Consider the following 23,509-nt stretch of genomic DNA (forward strand, 5'->3'; position numbering starts at 1 on the left):
TCTGAGGTACAAAACCAGCCAGGAAAAACAGGCTGTATATAGTAGCAACCTACAGCAGCAAGAGGGAGCCTTGATCACTGTCACTGTGCAGTGCCAATCTGCTTGAAATAATGTCTTTAATAGCAACAAAATGGTATTTAACACAGCTTATAGTTGGGAACATTTTTCTAGACTCATTTGATCATTTTTTCTTTAAGTTTTGTATCTGTGTACAGCTTAGCTTTTTTCATATTAACTCTTCTCCACTTTCTTAATTTTCTTTTCCTGAATACGCCTGGATGTCCTTTCCCACATGGCAGTGTAGGCAGCAATCGGATTTACCATACACTGAGCATAGGCACAAGGGAGCTTTAGAAAATATAACATATTTTGGCTGTACACAGGGCACAGCAAGAAAATGAAGTAATCTATGAAGTGTTAGGAAATGTGCTCCAAAGACAGGTTTTCCTCATTCCACAGAGCTGGACCAGATTGCTAAAGTAATGGCACTGTTCAGAGAAGTCTCCAAAGCCCCAGCACCAGATACAACAGAGATACAATCAGCAAACACACTGACTAAAACCAGGAGCCTGCTGGAGTTTTGTTGCTGGCTCTATCGTTGAAATGAGCCCACCATAGGCTCATCATGGGCACTGACTGTCAGCAGAGGGAAGAAAAAAGGATAGCAGTGGTGAAAAGGCACAGCAAAGATGGAATACAGCATGCTCCTCAAAAGTAACGTTTAGATCTAATACAACTGTGCTGTCAGTTGCAGTTAATAATCCCTAACTAATAACCACGACACCATCGTCTGTCTGGAAAGGGCTAGAACATGTGGTGCTTGGAACACAGCCTTTGTGAATAGCTGCATGCATCTTAGCCTGAAGAAGTGCAGAGTCGTAGAGGATGGCTTTTAAGTCACTATTGTTTCTGAAGAGATTTGTGTTTTCTAACCTTTCCTCCAAAATTAGAATGCTCATTCTCTGTAAAATTGTTTGTGAAAACTGGTTACGCCTTTGCTGACAAATACACGCACAAAAAATAATACATCTACTAAGTTAAAGGGTGCAGTTCATTTTCAGTCTTGTGAAATTCATAAAATAGTAAAGGAGGAAAATTTTGGATGCTTAACCTGCATACGTCTGACGAAAACCAACTCCAGGCTGATCCCATTGTCTGCTAAGGAACGTTTATAAAACTACTGCTAAGATGTGCAGCACCTCTGGCCTTGAAGTAGCCTTGAAGTAGCTAAGCCAACTGCCTTTGCTGGAACACTATGGTTTTCTTACCTATTTTAATTTCTATAATAATAATCATCCTGTATCAATTCAAGACTGCTGCAAAGTATAAAGACCTTGAGTCATGATTAAGCAATTTTGTTTTCCTCACAAAAGAGACTCCTACATACAAGTTAGCCCAGTAGCTGACTTGTGTTTAGGAAGATTTTCCCCATGCAGTTTTTTATGATTAGGACTTAAATAAGCAAATTAGGTTTATCTGTAATCAAAACAGATCAGTTACTTGAAGTTTCAGGTAGAACCCCCTCACTAATATTTATCCTGGATAACTATCTCACTCTGGAGCCAAAACTACAAATCCCCAAAACACTGTCCTCCAGCTAAACATGTTTTTCCATCTGTATATGACAAGATCTATAAAGAAGTTGTCTTTACCTGTCCTCCTCAGGAGAGCTGAATATAGAAACAAAACACAACAGCAAAACCTGTTAAATCAATGTTATAATTTCCTTTAAGTCTTCTAACTTTAACAAATTTTCTTTGGTATTCTACAGGGCACACAGATTTGAAAAAGCATACAGTGAAATAGTTACATGTTGCATAGTTATTCTGCTACATAACAAACTGGTCTGCTTTTACTGAACTGAGATATTTCCTGGTGATCCCAAGGAATCAGCAGAGCCATCTCAACTCACTGCAAATAATGCAGTTAAATTGCTGTCAGTACCAAGAAACTCAAGGCTTGCTGATTCTACCTAAGGGTTTAGTTTACAAACGTGTTTTTTTTGTCATGCGCAGCAGAGCACAGAGCTCTGGTACTTTGCCAGAAATATCAGCCTTTTATTTGTCTTCTCAAATGAACGAAGAGCTTGCAAATGTATTAGACTGCAGATACCAAAATGGAAGGTTTTGCTGCCTTCCAGGCTGGAAACTGAACATAGCCTAGGGTTCCAACCATAAAACCATTCTTGCTATAGCTGCTTTGTTACTTGCATGTATTCTAGCTAGAATATTCCAGCCAATAAATTCTAAGAAACACAGCTTACAAAGTCTCAAAGAAAACACAATTTAGATTAACTTGAACAGCCTTGTTAGATTCTGAAAGTTATATACAGTCTGTTCAAGAAAAAAAAAAAAAAAATCACAATTTGTGATCCGTGTACCCCAAAACTCAGACATCAGATGTTTGATGCATAATACGCAGGATCCCCTTTTCCCCCAAATTAACTTAAAACATCATTCCAAAGCACAAATTGATTTGAGGAAACTGGTCTTTAAAAAAAGTATTTATAAGAATAAAGAGAGTTAAAACATTGCATATCATTTATCAAACTATCCACCCGCCTTTGCTTTGATCAAAGGGAGAAAGACCTTTACGTATCTCAAACACCAACCTTTAGCGTCATCTCAAATTAACATTAAGAAGTTGAAAAAAAAAGTTTAAATACACTAAATTTTTCCAAAAAAGTTTCTGTGTTCTTCCTTGTTTAATACTAGGACATGTCAACAGCACTGAAGAAGTATCAGATGCTAATTTTAAATTAGAAAAGATCTCTTTTAATTTTAGGGTAGAATCTTGAATAAGAATGCCTTATCTTAAAATCAAGGCAAGCATATCATGTGAGATTCTCTGGTGGATGCCAGGAGCAAAAGAGATGATTACATTTACATATGGTTCTGTATTTCTACTTCAACCTCTGTATATAGAAGTAACAAATATGAAAGCACTTGTGCTTTGGTTAATACATCCTAGGAACTCCCACGCACATGCCCGACATTCTTCCAGGTGTGGTCCTAGCACATCGCACCATCATACATGACCAGTTTCAATCACCACGTATGCATCGGTATCTTTTTACCTGTAATCCAAGACATGGATGTTTTTGTATCCAGGCAGTCCTTCAAATACACTTTTGATCTATTTTGAGGGGAAAAACAATAAATTAACACAGATTTCTTCCATCCTACTCATTTAGTAAAAAATTGGGAAGTATTTTCAACATTTTCTAAAAATGTATCTGAGCTCTTGTATCTAATAGGAGAAAAACAGTTGAATATTCTATCTCTTTATGGAAGAAGAGTTTTGGTGACTTTATTTCAATTAGAAAAGGAAAAGTATGAAGAACGACATCCAGCATTCCCCAAGAACTGTACAGAAACATTCAAAGGGGGAGTAAATTCAAACAGACTCTGCAGAGATCTGCACTGCCCACAGCAGACTACATTCTGTCTCTTATTTATGCAGCACAAATCCTTCTCTGCCCAAAAGGTTGCCATCACCTGGCAAACCTCTCTGGATTAAAGAAAAAAAATCAAGAAAATGCTTTGGACCTTAGCAACTTAAACGAGCGGAGCAGTGGCCCCCGTAGGAACAGGGACCTCAGACTCCAAAGAGGCACTAATGCATTACATAGAGGAACGGCTGAGGGAGCTGGGGTTGTTTAGACTGGAGAAGAGGAGGCTCAGAGGTGACCTTAGTGCAGTCTACAACTACCTGAAGGGAGGTTGGAGTGGAGTGGGAGTCGGCCTCTTCTCCTGGGCAACTAGCGATAGGACAAGAGGACACAGCCTCAAGCTTCGCCAGGGGAGGTTCACGTTGGACATTAGGAAGAATTTCTTCTCAGAAAGGGTCATTAGCCATTGGAAGGGGCTGCCCAGGGAGGTGGTGGAGTCACCATCTCTGGAGGTGTTTAAGAAAAGACTGGACATGGCATTTAGTGCCATGGTCTAGTTGACATGGTGGTGTCAGGGCAATGGTTGGACTCGATGATCCCAGAGGTCTCTTCCAACCTGGTTGATTCTGTGATTCTGTGAAACATGGCTCATCTCCTCTGCCTTAAACATACAAAGGGCTCAGGAGTGATTGGCAGTGCTACTCAAAAAAGACAACTGGGGGCAGCAAAATGGCAGCACATCCAGGCCTAATTCAATAGTCAGCTGTGTTACATGAGACAAAAATAAGGAATAGAATATTGAAGGTTCAGGCCAGTTTGTTTTATTTTTTCCTCCCAAAAGATCCTTGCCAGTTGAGGATTATTTTTTACTCCTCAAATTCTTCTTCCCCTCCCCAGTCTCCCTATTTTTAAACTGTCTCTGGTGAGACTTCAACAATCTCAGTGCTGCTGGCTTTCTTTTTTTTAAGGGCTTCTTTATCCAAGCACAGAGAAAACCAGGCAAGGGATCAAAGGAGTGGAACATTCATGTGCCAGGTGGACTCTGTCCCATCTGACATTTCTTACACACACACACACACACTATGGCATTGCTACTTGGCCACACAACTAGGAAAATTAAGATGTCTAGCCTACGCTAGCAACTTGTGACAGTTGTGGTGATGCTTTTTGGCTGCAGTGAAGAGTACATCTCTTTGCCATCTGGCCCAGGATCTGGCCCAGGGTTAGCCCCAGCAAAAGGAATTCAGCAGAGAACCCCAACTAATGGGACTAAGAAGGAAGCAAAGGTAGAGAAAAGATACGCCGCATGATGCGCTGCTGTATGGCACCCTAGATGCCTCTCCTAAAAGAAAGGAAAGACAAAATCTCTGCCCCAAGAAAACAATGGTAATAAAATTACCATCATTATAAGCAAAATAAAAAAATAATGGAAACTATAGGGAGAGGAAAGTTAGGAGACAGAAGTATGACCATATTTTAAATATGCATTGGTATATTGGTGGGCCAGTAACTCTAGCATACTAATTAAAACATTGAATTTTAATTAAAATTAAATTAACTTGAAATAAAGTTTTAATAAATCATGCATATATGTGTATATGTATATATTTATATGTATATGCACATAATTATTTTTTCTTTGAAGCAGGTGGCTAGCAGTCTAAACCATGGTTCATTCCCACTGACTCCAATGGGATTTGAGCATGTGTTTAAGAACTCTTCTGAGGCTGGAGGGTTTTAAAATGTGCTCACAGGCACTGCTGATCCTGGGCATCAGTGAGGAGCAAGAGTTGTCTTGGTATCCTAGATTTCAGAGAGTATGTCACTGCAGTGCAGAACGAGTTCTGCTGTTTGCAACTTCTGATTTCCCCACCTATCACCTCCTCTGTACAGACAGATCCTCTAGATTGATGCCAGAGTTTCTTCTACTGTTCAAAATCGGGACACTGTGTAATTGTTCAGATATCCTAAATCCCATTTCAGTGCTCAGCTTCTGTAGGGGACCCAGAGCATGCCCACACAGGCAGATGCTGATGGACTTGCACGCCTTCTGCCTGCACTCCCCATTAATGCTGTGCTGTACCTGAACTACTCAAGCTGCCTTCCAGCACTGCCTCAGCACAGGCTGGTGGCTCTGAACTGCAGCTGATTTGAGAGTGCAGGCAGGCTGGTTTGCCAGGACCCTGAAATTATCTTTTTCACTCCCCAGTTTCAAACCAACTACATTACGGAAGAATTCAAACTGGACAACGGGATCAGAAAGCGCTGAAATAAACTCTAGGCAACCTGGTCACTAGAGAGACGTTAAATATATTTTTAAAGTTTAAGATTTTCAAATCCTAAAACTTTAAGAACTAATGAATTTGCACCAGGAGGCAAGCAAGAATCTTGTCACTTCTCTGTGAGTTTAAAAGCTCTTCTGCAGTAACACTGACAGGGAGAGGCATTGAAAAATTCTGAAAGGATGGTAAGGCCAAAGTTAGCTTGGGTAGAAATAGGTCCTTACAAGGGCTAAAATAAGTGGAAATGTTTTTTCATTTATTAATAACATCTGGCTTAATTTCTTTTGCTAACATGAGGCACAGTAAATTAATGAAACCGGGCGGGGGGGGTGGAGAGAGTAGTCCCTCAGAAAGGTCACATAAAGAGTATGTCCCCATTCAGGGATTCAGCATAATTTTCTGATCCTCCCAAAAGCATACTTCTACCTCTTTTGCCTGCAAAACTGATAGCAGGCTATTTCATGAGAAACACAAAAAGGAAACTAGAGTAATTGGTCTTTGGCAACTGGCATCTACACACAACGTATGGTACTCCAGAACTTCACAAAGGGCAGCACATCAGACAAAACAGAGTATTCTCATAGTGGGTGCATATTTTCCATCCTGCCTCAGGCAACAGAAGCCCTAAGCTGGTTCTGCAGAGCCCATGAAAAAAAAGCAGTCCTACCACAGGTGCTGTGTGCTACTCTTGCTTTGCAGAGCCAGCAAAAAGCAAAAGGAAGTCAGGGAAGGTAAACACCTGAGAGATGAATTGTTCAGAGAGCAGCTGACGCTTCACAGCAGCTGGGTCGCTCAGCTCCTCACTGTACTCTTCACCAACAATCAAAATGCTGAACTCAATCGTCTGCTCCGTTACAGGTCTCACTAGCTTCTCATCCTGCTTCTTTATCTCATTATTGATCTGGAAGGGAAGGAAGAGGGGAGGAAAACAAGAGGTGATTTAATGCCTTTTTTCTTTTGCTTTGCCCTTTGTTTTTTTCCCAATAAATAAATCCTCATTACTCAGCACATACCAGATTCCTACCTATCCTCGATTTACTCCATGTAAAAAGCATCTCTAGGTATGTCTATGGACATATGGTCTGCCATCTTGTCAACAGCACACTACATTCCTAAGCTTGGCTCCAAACATCTTTCTTATGTGGGCCAGAAACTTCTCCAGCTGCTGCAAACCTGGAGTTTTCTCTGGCTCATGACGGGGCACAGAATGTTCCCACAGGAACACCTCAGGGCACTACTGGTGGGCCACACTGATGGTCATGGATATACTTGATGACATGGGAAAACTGCAGTCCAAAGCACAGCATGCTCACTGGAACAGGAAGCCTCAGGGACAGAGGCGGCAACTATTGAGGCAATCTACTAAGCAAGAATATTTTTTGAGAATTCTTGTATTGCAGATAATTCTGTTTTCCATTTGTACATCTTTAGTGCAAGGCCATCTAGTTGACCTCAGCCACAAACAGAAATCCAGTTGTGTGGAATGTTTGTGAGGCAATCTGAAGTGCAACTGTGGATATACCAGTTGAGCCCAGTCAGCAATAGGCTGACTTACCCCAAATTCACTCATCTATCACAAGGCTCCTACTTACTATTCCACCTGGAAGACCAGTTACCTTTGTACCTTTGCCAAGTTCTACATTCAGAACAACACCACGTGTTGTTCACCCTCAGTAAGTGAAGGATCCTCCCAGATATATGATGGGCATTGGGAGATCTGCGAGGAACGGCTGAGGGAGCTGGGGCTGTTTAGCCTGGAGAAGAGGAGGCTCAGAGGTGACCTTAGTGCAGTCTACAACTACCTGAAGGGAGGTTGTAGTGGAGTGGGAGTTGGCCCCTTCTCCCGGGCAACTAGTGATAGGACAAGAGGACACAGCCTCAAGCTTCGCCAGGGGAGGTTTAGGTTGGACATTAGGAAGTATTTCTTCTCAGAAAGGGTCATTAGCCATTGGAAGGGGTTGCCCAGGGAGGTGGTGGAGTCACCATCTCTGGAGGTCTTTAAGAAAAGACTGGACATGGCACTTAGTCTAGTTGACAGGGTGGTGTCAGGGCAACGGTTGGACTCAATGATCCCAGAGGTCTCTTCCAACCTGGTTGATTCTGTGACTCTGTGACCTCTGCTGAGCTAAAGTGGTGGGCTTCAACTGGTAGGAGTCTGCAGTTCCCCAAGGAGCCCCACAGCAGGGACTGTGCAACGCATCAGGGAAGCATGTAGCTATCATGGCTGCCATGGGCAGCAGTGAAGTCCAAGTTTTAATCTAATTTGAATTAGAGCAATACAGGAAGAACACTTTCTGCTTAGTTCTCCAGTATTTTACAACCAGCATACTATTCCTTGTGGTATACTGAAAGACATGAGAAAAACCAGATCTTGTTTCATGGTTTTGTTCTAAAAAAATTGGGATTTGTGGGAGAGAGGAGGGAAGGCTGGCTTAAGGTAACTTTAGCCAAATAGACAATTGTCTTTGGCTATTTACACACAGTTGTTTTTTCCCTGTTAAAAAGGCAAAAAGAGAGCCAACAAAACAGACCTTTTCAGCAAAACAGGAGCCTGCGTTATGTATGGTGCAGGAAATGGAAAAACTTCTCTCCAGAAAGCTTAGCTGCCACCAGCGAGCGCCTCATACATTGTTCAGGGATCCTCTAAAAATTTTTAGTTAAATTCTCTGCCTCTCCCCATCCCTATTTGAGTGGATAACTTTGTTAAGGACCAGAATGACTGGTACACTACTTAAAGCTAGTTAGCATTTGAGAGATACATACTTAGCAGGCATAGATGTGCTGCTACTACATGGCTGTTTGCAACTCCATGTAGTTTGAATCATTTGTCAGTCCCCCAAAACCAGAAGTACAGCCAACATAAGAAGGCAGAAGATGAGCTTTGCTCACTCATGGTCTTGTAATTCGCAATGCATTTTGGCTGCACAGAACAATGATGAGGTGTGATGTAACTGTACAGAGTGAAAACACTGTAGCAGCAGCAATCTAATTCTGGTTTTCTTTCTGATTTACTGAGTGTTCCTATTCTCTGCTTGGGCAGAAATACTTCAGGCAGTTCTGTTTCAGAAAAGAATAATGGTGTACATGGGACCAAACCACAAGTGGTTTTGGTACATAATATAAAGTCAGACCCTGGACTTGAGTCAGAAGCTATCTGCCTGTTTCATGTTCAGTGTTTATTCTTGGAAGCACAACATCAGAGCTCCACAGTCAGCCCTGAAAGCTCTAGAAGAAAGTACAGTTTGGCCCAGCTTTGTTTCATGGCCATACCAGGTTACAGAACAGTGCACAGTTAAACCCAGTACCGTAAATCAGCTTCTACTTATACATGGCATGTGCAACCCTGTAAGCTTCTCACTGAACCCAGTGAGAGTTTCATGTTTATAAGAAAACAGAAGCCAGCTAATTCATACCACTGGTTTGCAAAATTTTCTTCCGTCCTGTAGGCCCAGGAATACTGCAGTTGGAATCTAGAGTTTGGGCTTAAATTTTAATCCAGAGGAGATGTTTCCTGGAACCAAATACTTCCCTGGGACCTATGTAGTGGTCAGCGCTTCTGAAAGCCAGCTCACTTTTACAGAGACTTTTTAAGTATTTGATGGAGGCTTCCCTGTGTTGGGAGGCCTGGTGAGGCCACACCTTGAATCCTGTGTCCAGGTCTGGGCCCTGCACTTCAAGAAAGATGTTGAGGTGCTGGAGTGAGTCCAGAGGAGGGCGACCAAGCTGGTGAAGGGTCTGGAGGGTCTGACCTACGAGGAACGGCTGAAGGAGCTGGGGTTGTTTAGCCTGGAGAAGAGGAGGCTCAGAGGTGACCTTATTGCAGTCTACAACTACCTGAAGGGAGGTTGGAGTGAAGTGGGAGTTGGCCTCTTCTCCCGGGCAACTAGCGATAGGACAAGAGGACACAGCCTCAAGCTTCGCCAGGGGAGGGTCAGGTTGGACGTTAGGAAGCATTTCGTCTCAGCAAGGGTCATTAGCCATTGGAAGGGGCTGCCCAGGGAGGTGGTGGAGTCACCATCTCTGGAGGTGTTTAAGAAAAGACTGGACATGGCACTTAGTGCCATGGTCTAGTTGACAGGGTGGTGTCAGGGCAACGGCTGGACTCGATGATCCCTGAGGTCTCTTCCAACCTGGTTGATTCTGTGATTCTGTGGGATTTTTGTTTCGATATCAAGATAAGCTTGACTGTAATATGATAAATAAAAGTTCATCTGTGTCAGTGGAGGAGAAGCAGAGAATCAGAAGGAATCTTCAAGGCTATCCAGGCCACGATTCTGCTGTCCTACACAACTGTACCACATGGACCCTTGAAACACCACTACAGCAATTTAAGGTGTGTTGTGTTTCCATAGGAATAATAATGCTCCACATTCTTCTTGGAGCTTTCAAATGCCCTAGGCATTCCCTGTCCAGTCCTATGTCACTAGCAAAATCCTCACCTGACAGCTCAACCGATCTGTTCTCTCCCACTGTGGGGGAAGCAGCATTGCAAAACCTCTGCAAAGGAAAAAATACCTACCCAGGAAATTATCTGAAAACTTTTTAAAGTTCATGCCATTTTTATGAAACTTTAATTTGTGTTAACACACTGTGCTAACACCACCTCTAAGTACTAGGAAATGCAAATGGCCACAAACAGTATTATTTAGGAAAGGCAACAGAATGCTGAAACAAATGAAAAAAAAACCCACTCACAGTAGTGTCTGCATCTTCAATCTCATGGATGGTACCACCTGCAGGTCTCTCAACAGAGATCTCATGAGGGGGAGGAACATTGGCAGCTGCATCTGAGTTTGAAAGAGGGCAGTATTATTTTCTTTGGGTATTTTTTTTATACCCATGTACATGTAGATACAACACAGAAGCTGTTCAGCAAGCATAAACCAACAGTAAAATTTGATTCCTATTTCCATCACCATGACAGAAACAACACAGGAAACACCTGAAGAGCCGTAGGAAAAGTATCAAATAGACTAATCAGAATAAAATGCTAATATTCTGGCTAAGCAGATGGATTTTGGGGAACATGAAGTTAAGTGCAGTAAAAAGCGCACAGAACTGATTTCTCAAGTAGGATTTTCATGATTCATACAAAAACCAAATAATATCAGCGTATAACACAATTTCCAGATCACAAACAGCATTATTTGAGATGCAAAAATTCACAGCTCTTTCTCAAATCCAAACACCATCGAATTTCTCATTTTTCTAGTCATTCAGAATCAGCCTTGACAGAAGTTAGATGAAAACTGACCTCTCAATGTGGTAACATCGGCATCCGAAGCTGGAGTTGGAGTCCCACTACGGCCAAATAAAAATAAATCAGAAATTGAAGTTGGACATGGTGAGAGAGATTTAGTATTTTAGTATATTTTAACTTTTGATTTATCTGTCATTCTGCTGCCACACAAAAAAGCATGTTTGCAGAAGAAATTTGTCATGGTACTACTTTGCTGATAACTTCATAAAAATTAAGCTTTGCAATATTTCAGTTATCCTTTCAACTTAGATATTGGGTGACTGGCATCACGCAACACATCACGTGCCTCTCCAGGCTGCCAACCTCCTTATATTCCAACTGACTTGGAGTCCCCTCCAAAACTATATTTTGCCTTCTAGCTGTTTCGTAAGGAAGCAAATGTGAAGACCAGAGATAAAACACCAAGATAACCTGTAATATTCTACAAAATACTCAGTTTTAGAAATGTCATAACTATACTGAAATCACTGCAAGAAAATGGGTTCTTTTCATCACGACTTTTACCCTGCTTATTTGGAAATCTGCAAAAAGCACCAGTTTCCAAATCCAATTACTGCATTCACACACTCACAAAACAACTCTAGGCCAAATGTAAAAAAGAAAAACATTTCAGATAGATAAAAATCAGATGAAGACTGTCAGCCTGAAGAAAAACGAACAGCTTTGAGATGGCTCTTACAGTAAAACCAAGCTCCTTGGGGTCAATTCTGTAAGCCGTGGGCAACTGTCAAGTTATTAAGAGTTTCTCCCCGTCTCAGACACATAACACATAACACTTGCCAATAAACAGACCTGAAGACAAATCTAATTAATTCTCTATTTAAGTAAGTCAAGAATCTTCTCACCCATCCTTTCCCTGGAGGCACAGGCTAGTCCTGCACATAATGACTAACTATACCAAAATATAGTAAGTTCAGAGAATGTTAAACTGACAGGGTGAGATCTACATAACAATTACAAAACATTAATGAAAAATAAAATAATCTCTAGATGACCAAAGCATAAAATACTTATTCAAGAGTTTAAACAGAACCTTCATGTATTTTCTTGAACTTCTAAAGCCGATGAGCTCTATGCAAGCTTTGAAATGCACAGTTATTTGTGTCTGCTTCCATCTCGTGGACACTGGTACCTGTTTGCAGCCAGCACAGTGCAAGGTAACTCTCCTTAGTAAATTGACAACCTTAGTAAATTGTTCGTTGCTTTACTGGAATGGTGAGGTTTGCTTTCTTTTTGCATCCATTTCGTTTTGTCTTCTACTTCCCCTTAATGTTTTAGTTTTTCAAATGCCTGCTTTATCAATCTACTAAAAAAGCACCAATAGTACTAGGTATCTCTAAGGAAGCCACTCAAAACTCACATGACAATGAGGAGGGTAGTGTAGTGTCAGGGGATGAGGAAAAGGCAGAGGTGCTCAATGCCTTCTTTGCCTCGGTCTTTAATGTCAAGACCAGTTGTCCTCAGGAGACTCGGCCCCCAGAGCCTGAAGTTAGGGACGGGGGGCTGTGTGAACCTCCCGTAATCCAGGAGGAGACGGTTAGTGACCTGCTGTGCCAGTTGGACACCCACAAGGCTATGGGCCCGGATGGGATTCACCCCAGAGTAATGAAGGAACTGGCAAATGAACTTGCCAGACCACTCTCGATTATCTACCAGCAGTCCTGGCTAACTGGAGAAGTTCCAGCTGACTGGAAATTAGCAAATGTAACGCCCATCTACAAGAAGGGCCGGAAGGATGATCCAGGGAACTATAGGCCTGTCAGCCTGACCTCGGTGCCAGGCAAGGTGATGGAACAGATCATCCTGAGTGCCATTACACGGCACATGCAGGACAATCGGGGCATCGGGGCCAGCCAACATGGATTCATGAAAGGCAGGTCCTGCTCGACCAACCTGGTCTCCTTCTATGACCAAGTGACCCGCTTAGTAGATGAGGGCAGGGCTGTGGATGTATCTATCTAGACTTCAGTAAGGCATTCGACACTGTCTCCCACAGCATCCTGCTAGACAAACTGGCTGCCTGGGGCTTGGATGGGTAGACTCTTCAATGGGTTAAAAACTGGCTGGATGGCCGAGCCCAGAGAGTGGTGGTGAATGGGGCAAAGTCCAACTGGCGGCCGGTCACTAGCGGTGTTCCCCAGGGCTCAGTGCTGGCGCCGGTGCTGTTCAATATCTTTATAGATGATCTAGATGTCAGGATTGAGTGCACCCTCAGCAAATTTGCAGATGACACCAAGCTGGGTGGGAGTGTCGATCTGCTGGAGGGTAGGAAGGCCCTACAGAGGGATCTGGACAGGTTGGATAGATGGGCTGAGACCAACGGCATGAGGTTCAACAAGAACAAGTGCCGGGTCTTACACTTATTTTTTCAGGAAATAATAATGTTGGCTGTTGGCAATACTGAGATGGCTCGCTCACTCCTCTTGATGGAGGATGTCTGAAGTTAGATAAGACTACTTCTGCCCATGACAGCCAATGTTTTTATATGACCCTGGCCTATTTAAACCTTGTGGTGCAGAGATGCCCAGAATGCTCTTAGAATAAGGGTTGTGGGTTTTTTTAATTTTGCCAAAATAAATTATATTAATTTCTTCCTGATGCTCCATTATCCAGAGCAAATCTACCTGTTTCTATCTCACTGCTTCAGTCTTGTATCACTCTCTTTATGCAATAAAACACTACCATATCCAAGCACACGACAAACAACTACTTCTAGAGGAAAAGATAAAGTAAACCCAAAGTTTAAACTGATGGTGATAACAAAGATCCACAGAATCAACCAGGTTGGAAGAGACCTCTGGGATCATCGAGTCCAACCGTTGCCCTGACACCACCCTGTCAACTAGACCATGGCACTAAGTGCCATGTCCAGGCTTTTCTTAAACACATCCAGAGTGTTTAAAACACATCCAGAGTGTCTTAAACACATCCCATCCTAAAGCTATGAACAATCTGAAGTAATATATACTGGAATAAAAACAGTGTGTTTTTGAGAGAGAGGCAATAAAGCCTCACAGTCAATTGAGCTGGGTAAAGCTTGCCACTTGTCTGCTGAGGCCCCTTTAATGCCTGTCACAAAGCACTTGATAAGATGGCTTTGGTACAAGTACAACGTTAATCACTCTGATCCACCTTTCAATCAAATGTTGGGCTTTTTGCATTGTTAGGTTGCTTAGCCCAATGCCTACAGGCACTCTAGATTAATTAGCGTTGACTAATTCCTCACATCTAACTCCACATTTAATAGATTTCCTGAATCATCACACAGAGGGATACAGTAGGTTTTCAAACTCAAACTTCTTCAGAAAGATGACTTTTTTCAGAGTCCTCAACATTCAAACCGAGATAACTGTATCTCTGAATTTACATTTTCTGATAAATAAGATGTGGTTCCATTCATGTAAAGAGCCAGTCTAGAGAATGACTGTTGCTAATGAGAAAGAATTGGACCCACAAAGTTTACAAGGATAAGATTTTTTTATTATTACTATTTTTCTCTTTGAAAAGAAAAACATATAAACATTTGGTCAATGTTGTATTCTCAACAGAGAAAGTTCAGAGAAGATGTACACTACCCAGTTGACCTGGAGGCTTTGGGGAGTGCTCATGTCAGAGGAGTGTTCAGCTCAACGGGACAGAGAGAAACCAGTCTCTTAGGAAGCACTTTTGCCCTATAATCTCATGTTTTTCCTTTTAACATATAATGTTGTAGTTATGAAATCATTATGAGGATACCTAATTTGGGCAGGTGGGGATTTTTTAAAGTCTGTTAAGTGATTACTCTTCCCAGTAAATTAATTACTCTTATTTATCATAGCTTTATGTGGTCTGTAAAGCAGGGAATTGAACCTGCCAGTTTTTCAGATGAGTTCAGCACCAGGTTATTTGGGTTTGAATTGCTCTAAAAATAACAGCTTAGATTAAGTTCTGAGTAGGAATGGAGTAATAATAATTTGAACTTGTTTTCCTTTCAGCTCAAAAAAAAGACATGAAAATAACAGGTCAAGTTCAGGTTTGCTTTGGTAAAAAGAAGCCACAATTCAGACTCGTTATCATTTTTATTGCCTTGTTAAAAGTGTGAGGAGCCCGAGCAGCTCCTTCCCTTGGAACTGTTTTTAGAGCACACATCTCAAAAGTTTTTTTAAAAAGCATTTCAAAAACATTCCACTTTTTTGCTTTTTGTAATGATGACCTGGACTACCTTAAAACCTTTGGGAAAGGTTCACAGGATAACAGGAACACTAACACAAGTAACTACGGACACGTCTCTTTTCCAAAAGAGATTTTTCCCCCACTAAACCTCTTCAGCTAAATAGCCTGCATCTGTACCTGAAGGCCAACAAGGGGATGACATACTTAAGCAACAAGCCCCAGATTGGCCGAGATGTTGTGAGCACGCCAAGTGTGCCAGGACAGAGGTTCACGTGCAAGACCCACAGGGTTTCTCCCCCACGCTTTTCTCTATACCCTTTTGCACAAAGGTGAATTTTGTTCATCTTCAGTGCACAAATCAACTCCAGCAGCAGCAAGAACTGGAGAAACGATCTTTCACAAGGCTTTAAAAAGAGAAAATGACTTACCCACATGACCAATCAGTGCAGGAGCTGACAAGAGAAAGAGAGGAAGGGTTACAAAATGTCACAACTCAGCCCTGCCCTTCTCTCCAGGCAGAATAAAATGCAAGGCAAACGCAGGTACTCACTTGCTCATCGCTTCCTTTGTATAGGACAGCTTCTGCAAAACAAACAAACAACCACCCTAAGTATATTTGAGTATCATAAGGTGAAAGGAACTGAAATGCAGTTTGTATCACTTTCTTTCTTCCCCTGTGCCAAAATATTTCTCTTTTCTTTATTCTATGTTCATTTTTTAAGTTCAAAATTTATTAAGAAATCCCTGCTGAAAAGAAAATGTGTCCTATATTTCCAAAATACAACTGAAGATCAACAGCAGATGCTGTAAGGAGCACTAGGTTTGTCCGAAGATGCTCTGCATTTCTGCATTTTCCTGCATTCTTCTGCAGGGACAATGTTCTCTCACCTTAGAGGAGGTTAGCAAGAAGATCCTTTTAAGCAAGTGGTCTTAAGAAATACAACATGACTTCTGCTACTTGTGTATAGATTTAAAACCATTTTTTTGAAAGGACAATTACAGCTTAAAATAACACAGTAGGATTAGTCTGATGACTCTGTTTATGGCTATACATGTGACAGCGATGACATTTTTTCCTTTATTGGTGCATAAAGACTAAGGCAGCGCTACACAGTTCACAAATTTTCATCAAAATTCTTGTGGTCTTAGTGCCATTGGTTCTAGGGAGGAGTCATGGGAGCTTCTGTGAGGAACCCCACAAGAAATGGAGGAGGTCCTGAGCAGTTTGCAGCGTGGTAGCTTTTGAGGAATAATGCTGTATCCTGCTGCTGTACCAATGCGAACAGAATATAAAATACTTATAGAAGATTATTGCCCAGCCACAAAATTTCTGTTTCCCTCTGGTTTTGGGGAAAAGGGATTGTTGAGCAGTTTGTTTATTGGGCTGGCTTTCTTTACATCATCAATGCGGGTATGTTTTTCAGGAAAAACTCAACCCAGAGTGGATCACTCAAATATTTACTTGAAGTTAAATTACAATAAACTTCACACGTAATACTTCCACCTTGAAAACTTCTCTGCAAAACACCCATATGTATTGAGTGACCTAAGGACTGACACTAAGCTATCCTGGTGATTCTTTTTGTGGAGGAGTAAAAAGGCAAAAGAAACTTTCTGAACAGGTTAGTCTGTTCATTCTCTTCACCTGTGTTTCTAAGGAAGTCTAGAAGTTCGGTTTTTATTGATTCGGAGCCACCCCAATGACTCCCTTTCTCTCTTTCCAGGACATCTGTGGACAGTAAGTGTGATCACAGCTAGAACGGCAGGCAGCCTGGATAGCAGCCTGAGGAGGGCGTGCCAAAACACTCATCTCAGTCAGTTTGCTTATCAGCATGTCCTTTGGCCAGCCTTTATTGTACAAGTCCATTAAATGAAGTATTTGGAGATACTTTAGAATCACAGAATCAATCAGGTTGGAAGAGACCTCTGGGATCATCGAGTCCAACCGTTGCCCTGACACCACCCTGTCAACTAGACCATGGCACTAAGTGCCATGTCCAGGCTTTTCTTAAACACAGCCAGAGATGGTGACTCCACCACCTCCCTGGGCAGCCCATTCCAACATCTAATGACCCTTTCTGAGAAGAAATGCTTCCTAATGTCCAACCTGAACATCCCCTGGTGGAGCTTGAGGCTGTGTCCTCTGAAAAATTAAGACACAGCTAGACCAGTTTTAAGTGACAAACCAAGAAACTAGTAAGACTAGGCAGTCTAACAGCGAAAAGTCTAACTCAGGGCCAATAAAACTGTACTAGACTTTGGGCATTTTTTTTTAAAGGGTCATTACGCTGCTCTATACAGTGCTTGTACTCAGCTTGAGTGCGCTGGGATCTGCAAGGAATATAGAAACTGATTCCTTCTCTACAAGCTTTTGGAAAGTTGTACGTAAGTAGTAGCCCTTTTAGCAAACGGTGTTTGTTCATTAGAAAAAGATACTTTCTTCCATATTCAGTCAGTCAAGGCAGTTTGCAGGTGCTACTAAAACCAAACCTGGTTATTAGGGGGCCCACACATATTTTTAATACCACCTGGTAGTCTGCACCCAGCAGCTTTACTCAGTAGTCCACAAAGGCCATTGACAGCAGAGGTCAGTAGAGTCCTGACCGTTTCATAGAGCAAGGGAACAGAGATGCCCCAGTGAGGGGTGCCTTGTCCAAAGCTCTGTTGCAGGACAGCCTGAGGAGCTGGTGGCACCCCATTTTCCTGACCCTGGGTCCCAGGACTTAACCAACATGCCTTGTTATTTCCAAGACAATTCAAAAAACTGTAAAAAGAATTTATAAGATCCAAACATGAAATGCCAAATTATTATTTTAATGGCTAGAATAACAAAAATGACCGCAATCTCTATATCTACGTTTTAAAAAAAGGCATCAAATTACTAAGTTGTCATCCAATTTTGTAGTAAACTAGCAAAGCCTAATTGTGGTTGGCTTTGAATGACAGCCTCTGCGTGGCGCAGCTGGATTGTTCCTTAATTCACAGAATCACAGAATCAACCAGGTTGGAAGAGACCTCTGGGATCATCGAGTCCAACTGTTGCCCTGACACCACCATGGCAACTAGACCATGCCACTAAGTGCCATGTCCAGGCTTTTCTTAAACCCCTCCAGAGATGGTGACTCCACCACCTCCCTGGGCAGCCCCTTCCAATGGCTAATGACCCTTTCTGAGAAGAAATTCTTCCTAATGTCCAACCTGAACCTCCCCTGGCAAAGCTTGAGGCTGTGTCCTCTTGTCCTATCGCTAGTTGCCCGGGAGAAGAGGCCGACTCCCACTTCACTCCAACCTCCATTCAGGTAGTTGTAGACTGCAATAAATTCACCTAGTTCAGGATGGAATATTCTCTCTTCATTGCAAATCACATCTGTTGTGAAATAAAATAACTTTACAGGATTACATGCTTTAAATGACTGTTTAAATGACCTGACTTTTCACAATTCTTTCTCAGACAAAATCTCCCCCTGGATTCAATGGTAGCTTTGAGAAATAATGGTAAAGATTGTCCCCCTTACGTTTGGTTGCTATACAATGTTGTGAAGCTATTGCAAAAACAACAATAAAAAAATCCATGAACTGTAAATTACAAATGAGTTGATAAAAGAATTATCAGTCATCCATTAAAACCCCTATGCCAATGCAAATCTTGCACGGAGATTATTATAATCTTGCAGCTTTATGTCACAGGTAAAATCTTAGGGTTTACAGTAAATTCAAAAGGGAAGTATGATCTCAATACCCAGTCTTCAGTTTCTTACAGAGGGCTGAAAAACAGATTCACACATTTTGGATCAGTCCTACAGACTGAAGTTTAAGGCTTGTTTTTTATTATGTTAAATGGTTGGTTTTTTTTTCAACTGAGGATGTGAAAATGCAGCATCCCCCTATTGCTAAGCTGGCATGGTCTGCTATAGTTTGTAGTGCAATTGCCTTCCTCTCTCTTAAACTTGCATTCCAGTCTGGAGTGGGGGCAAGCACTGACATATTTTAATTTCACGGCAAACAGGCATCTTTTCCCCCGAATTAGAAGCCAAGGGCTCTAGAATTCTAATACTGGCTTGGTTTCTCATTTAGTACAGAACAGCCTTTGCCAAATCACCTCACCTCTCTGGCTCAGTTCCTTCATTAACAAGATGGAGTTATAAACGTACCTACCACACAAGGACCTGCAAGGATTAATTAACATCTTTACCCTTTACCTGAAGTGATCTATAAATAGTTTACATAGCAGCAGCCACAGCAAAGCTCGAGGGGACGGCTTTTACTCAGTGAAGGTACCTCTGACGGATGCTTTGTATAAAATTAGTTCTCTTGAAGCGAGACCTTCATAACATCATTGTACCAATTCTAAAGCTGGGAGCTGAGTGGTGTGTCAGTTGCACTAGTGCTTCCCTTTCTCAACAGACCAGTTAGTTTTATGTAATGCAAAATTATCACAAATTAATAAAAGTCCATAGAATTAAATACAGGGCACCACAATCCCACAAATCACATACAGTACTGACTGGATGCGCTTCTGTCAACTCGTGAACTTGCAGAAAAGCAATTACACAGGATACTCTTGTCTGATCCTAAGAGACGATCGTTACTGCAGAGAAGGCAAAGGATCTCAGAGATAATTCCAGGCAGGAGAAAAAGGTGGAGGAAATGTCAAGGAGATCTTAAATAATCTCATATTAGTTTAATCCCATCTGTGTAGGACTGTAGCAAGCACGTTTGATTTAACTCACCTGTACACATCATTTCCAACAGGAAAGTCATACCAAGAAATGATTCTCTTTGCCTGTCCTGATTCCCCACCACGGTGTGTAGCAGAACCACAGTCTCACGGAGGCAAGGCCAAAGCACTGGGGGGAATCCAGAGCAAGTGCAGAGGAGGGCGACCAAGCTGGTGAAGGGTCTGGAGGGTCTGACCTGCGAGGAACGGCTGAGGGAGCTGGGGTTGTTTAGCCTGGAGAAGAGGAGGATTGTTCCTAATGTCCAACCTGAACCTCCCCTGGCGAAGCTTGAGGCTGTGTCCTCTTGTCCTATCGCTAGTTGCCCGGGAGAAGAGGCCGACTCCCACTGTGCTACAACCTCCCTTCAGGTAGTTGTAGACTGCAATAAGGTCTGTATTAACTGTATGTGTAGCAGTTAAACAGATAAGCATGACCATCAGTATTTTAGGTCCTCTCCACCCATCAAGGAATATCATCAGACGTATTTCAAAATATCCACCGTACTAATAATTCATACAGACTAGATCCTGCAGCTGTTTGTGGTGGCAGGTACCGCCGAGCTGTGCTTCGTCACCGCATGGGAAGAAGCTCTATGCAGACAGAAACCAGGGTTAAGCAGCAGGCGTGGCCCTGACTTGTGTCTCTTGCTCCAGCAGGAGGTTACCTCTTCACTGTTATCTACATGTCCCCTGTCTGCTTGAGTCTTTTTTTCAGAAACAAGGATTCCAGGACTGCCACAAATAACAAACGGCCAAAGGCTGGGGAATCATGGAGTTCGGAGATCCTCACGTGCCAGCAGGAACTTGGCAGCTACACATCAATATGGGATATATTCTACATCTTGCCACTTCTTTTTTTCCTCCGGGTCTATGCACACAGCAGTCTACCTACTTCTTTTGCTGAATAAAATATTTCTGTTTGATAGACACATCCGTGTGGGTTATGATGTCAGGATAATAATAAAATGGAAAGTAAAAAAAATTTATAAACATGATTTAGTAAAGATTTTTTTTATTCCCTAGGAAGGAAGTGTATATTTTTTCCTCCTCTTCTAATCACAGTACATTTATGGATTATATCCATAACAAGACCTGACATTGTTTCTTGTTATATGAGCATACATACTAGTCGATGTGAAATCACCTGAGGCTCCGTAAAAATGTAAGAAATGTATTTGGAAGGTAGCTATAAACTAAAAGGTACTCACCAGCATCTTTCACCAGAAGCTGAGTGTTTACAGTGTATTCTGCACATAGTGATTTTTTGTTTGTTTGGGGTTTTTTTTAATTTTTATTTTAAGAACCACAATCTATATAAGAATGTGCTTGACTTTCCATCTTCTTTTTTAAACCTCTTGAACATATCTTTGCTCCTACTACCACTCCGCATTTTTCAGACCTTCAGTTCTTTTAACTTTGTTCTTTCACACTTAAACACTCAGTGCAGCATCTTCTGATGCAATTTGTACAAAATGTTGCTTGCAACCTCTTATATTAATTGCCCTGTATATGCTACAGATTGGTGAGCCTCAAGGTGTGCAAAATTCTGTTTAGGGACCGCAAAGCCACCAATTTTCTGACCCTTCCACATCTCTTCAACAAACAAACTTTGTAAAAGCATCTGATTGGTGTGGTACAACTTTCTGAGGTGCATCCTGGCTGAAACAGCAGTAGAGCTTTGTTTTGGTGAAACTAAAAGGATATAAAAATGAAAAAGAAAAGGAAGAAAACCTGTCACATGAATTGAGGCTTTAGTCCACCTAGCTTGATTTCTTCTCCCTAATCACTGTCACCAGCAGATGCCGCTATGGAAGTTGTATGACACTCCAAAAACTGGACAGGAACCTTAAGAGATCCCTCAGCATGCTAAGGAGATATGGTAGACAGCCAGTCTACAAAAAAAGTTATTTTGACTGTTACAGTATTTGGTTCTCAATCTGCAATAAGTCCATTGTCTAGAAATATTACAAATAGAAAAGAAAAAAGCAAGTTTTTTCCTCTGCAACTTTACTCAGCCCTAACACATCACAGGGGAAGCAGAAGTTTGTATTGCTTTGCTGAACATCTTGGATGTGAGGGCAGGGTACCGGTAATCTAGCTTGGAAGCTCACCACACCCCTAAACTCCCTCCTGAGTGCATGCCTGGTGAGCAGGTCCCAGCAGTTAAAAGAAGAAACAAGGGAAGCACTGTCAACTGACTCTCCTTTAATCTTATTTACTGTAATGTTGAGGTGTTGGAGCGAGTCCAGAGGAGGGCGACCAAGCTGGTGAAGGGTCTGGAGGGTCTGACCTATGAGGAACGGCTGAGGGAGCTGGGGGTGTTTAGCCTGGAGAAGAGGAGGCTCAGAGGTGACCTTAGTGCAGTCTACAACTACCTGAAGGGAGGTTGTAGTGAAGTGGGAGTCGGCCTCTTCTCCCGGGCAACTAGTGATAGGACAAGAGGACACAGCCTCAAGCTTCGCCAGGGGAGGTTCAGGTTGGACATTAGGAAGCATTTCTTCTCAGCAAGGGTCATTAGACATTGGAATGGGCTGCCCAGGGAGGTGGTGGAGTCACCATCTCTGGATGTGTTTAAGAAAAGACTGGACATGGCACTTAGTGCCATGGTCTAGTTGACAGGGTGGTGTCAGGGCAGCGGTTGGACTCGATGATCCCAGAGGTCTCTTCCAACCTGGTTGATTCTGTGATTCTGTAACAGTAGGCTGCGTATGAAAATTCAAACCTCTGGTTTCATCACATATGACAAGCTGCACAGAATTAAAGAAAAAATGTAGAAAGAAATATGCAGGGGAGTATTTTTTTGTGTAGCTAAAAAAACCCTCCTTGAAGAGTCCTCAGAACACACAGAAGGATAAAAAAAGTCTTCTCTACAGGACCAAAAAAGCAGGAAAGCAGGTGTCAAAACAGGTCAACCAGCTACTCCAGAAGTGTTGCATTATTTCAGTAATACATAAAGTCAAAAAATGTGCACAAATAATATCATACGCCAGCTGTAAATGCTCCTATGAACAGCAGACTGTACTGGTCTGGCAGCAGTGCTTCAATCTCATAGCATGAAGTACAAGGCTCCTGGGAAATCGATAGTGTAGAACGACCGCGTGAACGGGGTGAATGAGAACGTTCTATACAATCCAGAGTTATACTCCGCCAGAAATACAGCTACACAGTACGGAAGTTAATTTATCCGCTACAAGTGGAGTTAATTCATATGAAGGAAGGTTTATACGAAGAAATATACTGCAAGCAAAACTTCCCTTTGGATTAGAATTACCTTCTCCTTTTCTGTTTCTGCCAAGATTTGAAAAGAGAGAGAGGGATAATATAATCCCACACTTTGTAAATCTACTTAATATCCAAAGAAATTCATTAGCCTAGTATTCATCCTATGGAAAGTACTTTCATTTAACATGATCACACAGAAAGTAGAATGAAAGAATATGGGGGAAAAGGATATTTAAAATAATTTTTTACAGTTGGCATAAATCTGAATATCTGGCAGGTGATTTGCTTTAAGAATCTGTTACTGTACAGTAGAAGCCATCTGATGGCGAAAGAGCAAATTCCAGGTATGGAATTTTTTATATATATATATATTTATATTCATATATATAAAGTGCCTATCACCATATTGATAAACATTCTTTGTTATCACACCACATTAGTCAGGTCTTTTTGACAGACTATTAGAGATTGAACAACATTTTTCC

The 23,509-nt window shown here is 41.8% G+C and overlaps 1 protein-coding gene across 1 annotated transcript in view; it reads right to left on the reverse strand.

The window, feature by feature from the left end:
- The window catches only part of IMPG2 (interphotoreceptor matrix proteoglycan 2), a 53,391-nt gene that overhangs the window by 16,547 nt on the left and 13,335 nt on the right, over window positions 1-23,509 (reverse strand). The window contains exons 4-10 of the mRNA XM_068417472.1: window positions 15,636-15,667; window positions 15,514-15,537; window positions 10,928-10,974; window positions 10,369-10,460; window positions 6,413-6,574; window positions 3,077-3,135; window positions 1,653-1,670 (exon numbers count right to left, since the gene is read on the reverse strand). Of these exons, the coding sequence (XP_068273573.1) occupies window positions 1,653-1,670; window positions 3,077-3,135; window positions 6,413-6,574; window positions 10,369-10,460; window positions 10,928-10,974; window positions 15,514-15,537; window positions 15,636-15,667 (434 nt within the window). The remainder of the gene's footprint in view (window positions 1-1,652; window positions 1,671-3,076; window positions 3,136-6,412; window positions 6,575-10,368; window positions 10,461-10,927; window positions 10,975-15,513; window positions 15,538-15,635; window positions 15,668-23,509) is intronic.

The sequence above is a fragment of the Nyctibius grandis genome, chromosome 23, assembly GCF_013368605.1.
Source record: "Nyctibius grandis isolate bNycGra1 chromosome 23, bNycGra1.pri, whole genome shotgun sequence".
Taxonomy (NCBI): domain Eukaryota; kingdom Metazoa; phylum Chordata; class Aves; order Nyctibiiformes; family Nyctibiidae; genus Nyctibius; species Nyctibius grandis.